At 45.3% G+C, this 10,566-nt stretch overlaps 1 protein-coding gene across 1 annotated transcript; it reads left to right on the forward strand.

Moving 5' to 3' along the window:
• The first annotated feature begins 1,474 nt into the window (after positions 1-1,474).
• Positions 1,475-4,557, forward strand: FIBIN (fin bud initiation factor homolog). The gene has a single exon (XM_069623504.1). The coding sequence runs from the start codon at positions 2,331-2,333 to the stop codon at positions 2,946-2,948; it is 618 nt and encodes a 205-aa protein (XP_069479605.1). The 5' UTR covers positions 1,475-2,330; the 3' UTR covers positions 2,949-4,557.
• The last annotated feature ends 6,009 nt before the right edge of the window (positions 4,558-10,566 follow it).

Here is a 10,566-nt window from a genome sequence, read left to right on the forward strand (position 1 = left end):
CACACTCTGGGCGATCAGAGCGACTTCCTTTCATAAAGAATGGAAGTGTTTTTCCTCTGACTACTCTAAGGAGCTGCTCTGGACGCGGCTTATGTGGGGAGAGAACATATCGTTGACTATTGCTCTTGTTGTTTTTTAAGGGAAATTGAGCGTCTTTGGTAAATCATTGTATTCTTGTTTCACTCTTTTATGAAAGTATTGCCTTTATGTTACTGTTTTTTCTTTTTATCTTGTAATGTCTGAACTGTGTTTAAGTTTTTTTGTAAACCATGGCACAATAAATACAAATAAAAATAAACTAGTGGGAAGAGTTGAGCTACTGGTTGCAAAACCCTGTTTCCTGAGCTGAAAACAGGGTCACCATGATTGTCACACACTCGGTCAATATTGACATGTCATATACTACCACTGGATATAGTAGAAACCATTTCTGAAACGTCTACTAGAAATTCTACTAAAATAAGCAACACACAACTGACACAGAACCACTTAAGATATCCCACCTAGGCAGGGGTGGACTGGCCTATAGGGAACTCTGGAGATTTCCCGGTGGGCCTCAGCACCCTGGGCCTCTTTTGTGTGATATTTCCAAATGTTCTCATAGGAAAAGCATTGGGCTTGCTGAAAATGTGTCAAATGGGGACACTATGAACCTTATTTCCAGGGCCTCTTTTGGTCCCCAGTAATTAATTCCAGGGCCTCTTTTAGTTCCCAGTCCACCCCTGCACCTAGGTTAGAAAAACCTTTTAGTGTCTCAAGTCCTTTTCGTGAAAGCAGGGGTTGCAAGCAGGCATTCTTGTTTACTATTTCCGTATTGTTGCTAAAGTATCCAGTGGGGGACAGTTTGCTTTCTTTTAGTAAATGTTCTTTTAGAATGTGTTGGTGGTGATTTTCTCCCCACCGTGCACTATCCTCCATTCCTGTACACATGCAGAGAGTGTGCTGCAGTCATCACTACGTCGCTTGTTCCTCACCCCTCTTTCCTTGGCTCCTCACCACCCTTCTTTCACTGGTTGATCATTGCCCATCTTTCGCCTGCCCATCTTTCCCCTGCCCATCTTGCGCACTGTTCCCCCAATTGTCTCGCTACGTGCAGCCCCTCTTTCCAATGCCTATATCAAAACCAACACTGTTGGCTTTGCTATTGCTTGTTTTCTGCCTGAGCCTGAGCAATCGGGTCCATACAATGGAACCCATTCAGCATTCTCTCTGTGATTGCATCTCAGATTAGTATAGACGTGTGTGCTTGGAGAAGCGTGTGCGTGGTTTTCGTGTGACGATATGATGAGATCAGCTGGACTATTTATTTATTTATTTCAGCACGAGTGGATGGTGTTATGCGACGATTCTCTGAGGGGGGAGCGGAGGGGGCGAGCTAAAAGTACTTGCACGAATCGTTGAGGAGATCCATAACAGAGCCCCATTCAGAAGAAATAGGGCATGCACTTGCTTTACACAACTGCACTTGTCTCTGCTTTGATTGGATGAGAAGTGCATTAAGAATGACCTGGGTTGCGATTCTGACGTTTACAAGATATGACACGTGTTATTACAAATTGCATCTTTTGCGAACGTGCGAACATGCACAGTGATTGCTCATCGTACGCGGAATGTGGGCCGTCTTGCTACGCGCATGAAGCGCGGCCGAATAATGTCTTCGGTGGAGACATGTGTAACGCGGAAAATGATGCTGTTATCTTCATGCCAATGCAGCCCTGACTGGATTCCTTTTTTGCGCATTTGGCGAGAAATATGATTCTGCACCTTTAATAACAAGAAACTACTGACTGGACCCCATTCCAAGACTGCTTCTTGGCTTGTGGTGACGAAGTCGTGCTGTAATTCGAGAACGAATAGAGCCGACGTGTGTCATTAGCCGAAGGGGAAGGTCTGTGTTTCCAATCCAGATGTCGAAATACTTCAGTGGCAAGCGGCACCTAGAGACAGCCCTATCCCATTGCAAACTACCTCACTGTGCTGCTGCTGCTGTTGGATCTTACCCCGGGCTTTCCTTGCACAACAAGAAAACGAGGCAGACAGATAGCAGACGTGTGGGTTCTCATCTCACCGGGGGCTGCAGTCCTGTTTGTCAGTGAAAGGGCTTTTTTCACGCTTTGGAGCTCGTCAAGGGGCACTGGAAGTGGAGGTACCGACTCCTGTGGGTTCGTGCAAATGCCAGCAATCGCTAAATGAGACATGCGTGGATTGTAAAAAGACGGTTTCGTCTGGTCGTAAAGCGCTGCTGCTAGTGATTAATAACGCATCGTTTGATTTGCGCGCCCCAACGCCTGGACGACTTTCTGCCGTGCTCTCGGGCGCAATCCTCCGTGATGCTGGTGGTCCTGCTGCTGTGGGCTGCAGCTCTGTGCAACGTGTGCCATGGCTACTACGCGGGCCCCCTGCTGCCCGAGATGTCCAACGGCAGCTTCCACCACTACTTCGTCCCAGATGGCAATTACGAAGAGAACGACGACCCGGAGAAGTGCCAGATGCTGTTCAAAGTGACGGACCAGCGCAAGTGCACGGCGGGCGAGGGCCAGGGCTTGTCCATGGAGGACGAGTTTGTCATCATCAAGCGGCAGGTGGAGGACGCGGACAGGGTGCTGCTGGCCATCGGCAAAAGCATCTCTTACGACCTGGACGGGGAGGAGAGCTACGGCACCTACCTGCGCAGGGAGGCCACGCAGATCACGGAGTCGTTCTCCAACTCGGACAAATCCTTGACGGAACTGGAGGTGAAGTTCAAGCAGAACCAGGACAGCCAGAGCCGAGAGGAGAAGGGCTTGAGCGACAACTTCGTGGACATGATGATTCACACCAGGTCCCTCCTCAAGGAGTCCATGGACATCTCCACTGGCCTAAGGGATAAATACGAACTCCTCTCCTTAACCATCCGAAGCCATGGCACCCGGCTCAGCCGCCTCAGAAATGAGTATTTAAAGGTGTAGGGAGGGGGGGGCATGGTGAAGCAGACTTTAGAGGGATGCGCGTCCTGTGTGTCTAGCTTTCAGTCATCTGGTGCTCCCCTTTAAGGAGAAGTGACCCACCATTTCACCCATAGCCCTTTACTGGACTGCTGGCTGAGCCATTAGGTGCCTCCAAGGTGACCCACGCCCCGTGCATGCAAGGCCCCCGGCAATTCACAAAAGAGCATCTAGCAAGATTGTCATTTTTAATATTTAAATATTTACAAAATATGTCAACATTTTGGTTGATTCCTAACAGCTATAGGAAACTGTACAGCAGGAGGACGTGTTGAGACTGTACCTATTTTCGTGTTTTATTTTAACATTTTTTTTACTGCCATTATGTAAAGGCACACCCCCTTTGTACTGTTAACGGGGTATATATTTATGAGCTGTGACTACTTATATACATTCTTGTTAAAGTTCAATTTGTGAAATATATATGTATAAATATATTAAAGAAACGCAAGCATGTATATAAAATATAGCTTGAACCATGAGTTAAGTTAAAAGAAAATAGTATTTAAAATATTAACTTCTTTTATTCGCTGTGCCTGGCATCCTGAATCAGATAACAAAGAACACGTTGGTGAGGTTTTGGGTCATACGTTCGAACGGACCTCTAGTTAGAAACGGCTATATTGGGCCATTATTTAATTTTCCTTTTTTTTTTATGTCTGCTTTGCTCTTTAAAAAAATGTTGCACCCTTTTACTGCATTCCCACCCCCAACAGTTGTCCTTCTTTTAGACGCCTCTCGCCATTTTCTGCCATTGTTTCACATGTGTATTCCCTTTGCCAGCATTCTTTTTCTGGGTGGTGGGGTTGAAATGGTGACAGCTCTCTCAGCCAATGTTGCAAATTCGTGGCGGTACACAGTTGTCCTCAATGGGGAATCTATGAAATGGTGCGATGGCCTCTCAAAATAAATCGTTTTCTCTTCTATTTCTTTGAACCTTAACTATACTGTCACGAAACATGTTTTCTCCCAAATTAGATCTTTGGTTTAATTCTGCTGTCCGTGATCTATTCCAGGGTCTTTTTGTTGACGTTTCCAAAATCAGCCAAAAAACTGCAAAAGCTGGATGTAGTATTCTGGGTTTATTCGAAACACACACAAGGCCTTCTCTCAGCACTGGGGCCGGATTAAGCAATTGAAAGCTGTGATTTTCATTTGTGCTTGGAGGGTAAAGCCTCTTGGCAGATCCTCGCTTTTCTTTTTATGGGCTTCTTTATTGCAGTGGTGCCTTTAAGCATTCATCAAAACCACAAGAGCCAGCTGGAGACAGTCACGTTATATAAGCTCAGCGACCCAGATCCGTCCTTGTGAACCAGTTCTCTCTGTACTTTTGCTCGCAAGTAGAAGTTAGTTGTGACAATGGACAAGGGCAAAAAGTACACGTTTTTTAATCTGTAAAGGTTCTACGTTATTATACACATGCATCTGTAAAGTCGTTGTCTGGGTGTCGCATAAATACACTATGTAACAGGTACTGCAGGCAGGATGAATGGTATGTTTAATAACAAAAACAGTTTCTATCTATTTACTTTTTAAATGTTAGTAAACGTTGGAATACAACATTGTGCAGTGATTGATTGCCGGTTCGTGTCTTTATTTGTCCGATGTGTAACTTGAATATGATGGCGATTTGCCTTTTAAATTATTTCCTGATATCATTTTACAGCCATGCAATATTACACATTTTGTGAATAGCCCATTATCCGATGCTTGTTCCTCCAAGGTCGTATTCTCTCTGGCTTTGCCCTATGCTCACCAACTGGGAAAGCCCTGCCCGTTGTATCAATGGGCGCTTGTTCAGTAAATTAAATTGGACAGATCTTAATAAGACCGCGTCCTTTCATGTTTTTCCAACTGTGAAAAACTGTTTACCTTCCGGTTGGTGAGGGGACTTGTTTCTCTCTCACTCTCTCTCAATATATATATATATATATATTGAGAGATATATATATATACATTTATATATTCGTAAGTATAGAGATATATATTTGCCTTTGCCCTCATTTTTTGTTTTGTTTTGGATAGCTCTTTCAGAGATTGCCCAATGGAAGGGAACTTGAAGGGAGACACGTGACTCTGAGTTGCATGCTCCTCTGAAGAAAAGGACTACATGAGAGTATGATGTCATGTTTCCTTAAATTGCAAGTAATGCAAAATTAGTGTGCACTAAAATAATATAGGTCATTGGTCAAAATATGTAAACCTTTCAATGAAAACAGCAATGGTAACACATTCGGTCTTTTAGGAGAAAGTCATACCTAAGAGATTTGACAAAAGGCAAGAGATAGAGTGATGCCACTCATAATGTGCCAAAAACATCACACTGATATATCTCACAGCCATTCAACAACCGCACACATGCTGGTGCTTCCGCTGCCCCCACCTTTCTGTGCCCTGAGGATTACGTGTCTTCAGTGCACAATACTAGATTTTGTTTTGCTGACAAAGCTACATTTAAAGAGAAATGTGTTTTTTCTTGCAACTCTTAAGGGGACCTTGCACCGAATGATGTAAAAATCCCAATCTAGACGGACTCTCCAGGAGGTTGCAGCATGAGATTGAATATTTTGCGACACACAAAGGCAAATTGTGTGGCAAACAGTTATATGTATTGCATTTCTGTGGCACCGTTTTTTATTGACTGGAGGGTGTAAGATTGGTAGGTTGAAAGAAAGAGGCAGTGTGTGGGGCAAAAAGGAGCCAGGTTATCATTCTTCACATCTTTTGTATCAATTTAAAAGGAAGAGTAACAGATGTGACTGGCTTGATAGAACAGTGTTTGTTTGCCTTTACTTTTTTGGTTTAATGTGCCTGTCTATATAATGTTATTAACTGTATTGATCATTATTAGTTGTACTGATGAAAATATTCCCTTTCCCTATTCTCTGAAACTACTGTCTCTGCCAGCCATGCGCATACGCATGTGCTTTGTCACACTGCCAAGTCACAACTCGCACTCCTCAGTCCTTCCACAGTCACAACAAAGCTCCCAACTCACACCTTGCACACCACAGTTCCTCCTGCAGTATACAGTCCTTCATTCGTTCGCACCCCCTTTTTACATTCTATCACACTCTTGCCAATCCTTTCTCCCAATCCTCAGCTCACTGCCTCTGTTTGGCCACCCCCACACTCTGTGTTTTATTGCACACTGCTCTCTCTAGCCCACTGCTCCACATGCTCTCTTCTCCCCAAACCCTCTCTGCTTCCTGGCCCACTGCTCCCTCTAGGATTTCTGGCTCACTGCCCCACCTCTGGTTCACTGCTCCATCTCTGCTCTCTTGCCCACTGCTTCCCCTTCTGGCCCGCAGCACTCTCCCTCGGCTTTTATTTCCCATCACTCCACATCTCGTCGATCGCTCCCCCTCTCTTTCTCCTTTCCCCTCATATTGTATTTTTTAAATGTTTTAAAAATGTAGATTTTGGGCCTGATCGTCAAAAATGTGGCATCTAAAAATAGAATAAGGGATGTGCTGGTTTTAGATGCCCCCTTTTTGTAAACTAGCAGGTCACCCTATTCTCAAAGGTGATTGTGAATTTCCAGGAGCCTGAGCTGTAGCGCACATTATGCGCTTGCCAGCTGCCTTCAATACATCAGTATCGGGAGCGTCTCATCACTTGCACCAGGAAAAAGTTTTGATAACCTGACCATTTGTTTTTTTCTTTTAAAAAACACAATTTTTGCAAAAACGTCAGCTCTCTCTGGAGTTTTTTGCAAACACTGCTTTTTTTAAAAACAGCCATTTTCACAGAATTTTGCAGGATGGCAAAATCGCGATATGCTGGAGGGTCTGACTAGACATCCTCATACAAAGTGATATTCCAGGATTCTTAGGCAATAATGGCAGGCTTCATACCCACCATGACGGCTGACAATGGCAAGCTAGATTGAGTCGGGAGCCTAAACAAGGCGAGGGCCTTCAGCAAGGGCTAAGTGACTATGGGCCTCATGCCGAGGTTGCTGGTCCAGAAATGTGGGTGCCGGGAAGCTCACTGGCACCCTTATTTATGGACCAGCAAACTACAGGATTGCCTGCCGGAGCCGCTGTGCCCGACAGATCTGTCCCTGCCGTGCACAGCAATCACAGCAAGCAAAGCCATCACGGAAGCACCAGCACCGTTAACAACAGTGCCAGTGCTTCTGTGCCCCCACTCCCATACAGTCCAATTGGACTCTATGGGAATGGATATGAACAGAATTACTGGAACCTGACTTCCCGGCCACCGGACTTGTAATAGCCCAGTAGCACCTGGAAGTCAGGCACTGGTAATTATTAACGGGTCCGGCGGCAACCCACCGGTAGCACCGGCAGGCAGGGTTACTGCCGGACCCGTAATGAGGCTCTATATCCAGCAGTATGGCAAGCAAAATCCTCTGTTATCACCATTAGCACCTGCCAGGAATCATGTCCCAGGATTAGAAAAGAACAAGAAGAAACGGCGCTAACAGAATAGAAATTATGTTGAAATGCGTGCCAATAGGATGAACAGAGTGTGAGAAGGACAGGCAGGGTACCCACAGTGATCAGGCAATGCAGGATAAAAGAGAAGGCGACATGTCATTGGAAACCCTGATCCAGACAGACACCCACATGACCGACAAGATGTGCACTTACCAGCTTATCTAGGTGTATGGAGTGGGAACAGAGAGGTATAGACTTGGAGCCAACATAGCAAGGCGGCCGATACCAGAGGAATGTGGAAACAGGGAACAAGTGTGTTTTCTTCTAGATTCAGCCTATGTTCCGTGCCTGCTGATTGGAGGAGAACTGATAATACCAGGATGCTAATGTGGTTATTGTTGATGCTAAAAATATTTTAAAACAGAAATTACAGAGATTTTTTTTACTAGGGAGCTCGTTTAAAGATAAACACAGAAAGACCATAGGCAATCAATCATTAAATCTTGCTTTTTTTCGACGAATAGTCATCAAAGCACATAAAAACAACAACACATTTCATCATAATTGACAAGCAAACATTATTTTAGAATAAGTTCTTATAAAAAATACAACACATTTTCTAAACAAATGGTGCAAATTCAGGGATTACATCATTACTGATATGGGTGATTTATACAGTACTTTTGTAAATATTAAAATGTTTGTGAGGTCATTATTTCATACTGTGATTTGTACATAAAAGTATTTTCTATATTAAAAGTCACAGAGCATTTTTCAGTAGTTTTGTTTTTCTTGCCAACACGATGTAAAATATTTAGAAATGGCAATGATGTAGCCTGTGGTCGAGAAAAGCTTATTTATGTATTTATTTATTTTTTCAGATTTGTAGACCGCACATCAGCCCATGGGCATCGTGGCGCTTGTTCCATACATATCTTAGTTACATACATAGCTTAGTTGCATATACATAAAGAGAATAAGGTTACAGTATATCTGATATTTTACATATTTACATAAGTTGTTTACATATTTACAGATGCGGTTATAGTTTACTGTGCAAGAATGTTAGGAAAGATTTCGTAATTGTAGGTAATTTTCCTTCCATGTGGCAACCCCTAAACTTTTGCTGTTGTTTTTCACCTTGTTCTTGACTTTGCCAGAGAAGTGCAGCCTTCTGCCGCACTCCTCTGGGCTTTCGCTCCTTTTCTTACGGGGAAACTGACATGCCCTTAAGACAGTCAGTACCGGGGAACGCTGTTTCCCGTGGTTTCTTTTATCATGTTGCGGCTTTAGTGCAACATGATACAAGAGGGCACTGTAAGCTAAGTTACAGCTCTCTTGGGTCTCTAGCCTTCTACAGGCCCTAGATACTCTTTTAGGATGGTATTTTGATCGGTGCAAGTCATTCAGGGACTGGAATGGTGGCAGCGATCGATTTGTGTATTTTGAGCTCCTTTTGGCGTTCTGAGCGCGTTTTTCGCACTGAACCCAAAATGGTGGCCTGGCTCCCAAAATGGCCAGACCACGAGGCTCCTTTGTCCTGTCCACTGACCGTTTTGCTCCCTTCACCTTCCCCAGGTCGAGCGACCCGGAGCCTTCCTTATTTGGGCATGTACGTTCCCGCGAAACGTGGTTGCTTTCGCGGGCTTCTACATGTCTTTTGTGTGCCTCCAGGGTGTGGGCTGGGATGCCTGGTCCCAATACACATCCTGGGTGCCAGAGAGTCTAGGGTGGTGTGAATGCCTGGGACCACCGTGGTCCGTGATTGGTCCACGTATGATGTGTGTGTTGATGAGCGGATCTCCCATTGGCTCCCCTCCGTTTTGGCGTGAAGGGAACCGTGGATAAGAGGGGGCTGGAAACACCACTGCCGTGTCGATCTCCTGAGTTCTCACGAACGAAGGAATACAGGAGCCAAGTATCCTGCAACCACGAGGCTGGACCGAGGAATCGCTGGTGACCCGCTGAAGGAATCCTCCTTTGCACTGCTGTCGTCCTGTGAAACCCTTTCCTCCTTTGATCGAACCAGAAGGCCTGTACTGGTGCTTCGACCTTTGGAATAGCAGGAACAGCTATTCCTGGTGACTTCATCATCTCCTGCCAAGTAAGCCTTCGGAAGCGTCTCTGGGCCATCCTGTTGACTGACCAGCTTACAAGGGAGTCCTGCTCTGTAACCGCCGCCAGGTTGTGTTGTATTTCGTGTCCTGGTCACTCTCACACGCTTCGTACACTTGGCGTTCCCAAGTCTGAAGTGAGTAGTGTACATTTGGCTCGGATACACACGGCCGCTCCGTTGTCCTGCGGTGGTGACAAAACTGTGCAGGTTTCTTCGATTGGGACATCTTTTTGCTCTACACGACGACGAGGCATTTCCCGACTCTTCTGAACCTGCCAGCTGCTGAAACTAACGTGGAGAAGCCTGGGTCTGCTTGCATCGGGGACCGGTGAGTAGTATAGCTAGGATCTGGTCGCCCTCCTGCAGTAGCCCATTGCTTTTCCCCGCTGTGTAAAAACAGCACCCTTTTGTCCGTACTCGCGCTCTGCTTCTGCTCGCTGTGGAGGCTGCGCTTGAGTCGCGGAACCTGTTCTTCTTCTGTTGTGCACTAACCCGAACTGCCTGACTTCCTCCGAAGAGCTTCTCCTTTTGCCCGTTGGCACCAGCGTGTGCAGGTACTTTGAGCACAAGGCTCCACTCTTCGCAGGGCTCGGACTTCCATCTAGTTAGGTGCCTCTGAAGGCGAACTGAGTCTAAAGCATTATTGCACTGCCTGTTTTCCTTCCCTTGCAGGTGGACTACACATTTCGTGCCTCTAATGCTTGCGACTGTCGTATTTGTGTATATATTGTGTTGATATGGTATGTGTTGGCTTAATATTGTGATATTGTGATTTTCTCGCTACGGTCGTTGTTTTAAAGGCCTTAAAATAAATGTGTATATATTTTTGATATAACAACTGTTTGGAGTAGTTTGTAAGCGCTCTTGTTTTTTGTGCTCATTGCGGGCTTTCAGTCACCCTCACCCCTCTTGAGACCTAGTCTTGACCGCCGCGATCGCTACCTTGATTGGTCTGGCTCGTCCAGAGGTTACCCTGTTCCAAGTAATTAGGTTGGCCTTCTGAACTTCTGCGCCACCAGGACAGAGTTCAGAAATCCGTCTTAACAAAGAAGTTGGGTCTTAA

The sequence above is a fragment of the Ambystoma mexicanum genome, chromosome 11, assembly GCF_040938575.1.
Source record: "Ambystoma mexicanum isolate Mex_15411 chromosome 11, UKY_AmexF1_1, whole genome shotgun sequence".
NCBI classification, from domain to species: domain Eukaryota; kingdom Metazoa; phylum Chordata; class Amphibia; order Caudata; family Ambystomatidae; genus Ambystoma; species Ambystoma mexicanum.

Excerpts from the sequence above, each read along its gene's own strand:
- FIBIN (XM_069623504.1), top strand. The coding sequence starts at position 2,331 with ATGCTGGTGGTCCTGCTGCTGTGGGCTGCAGCTCTGTGCAACGTGTGC.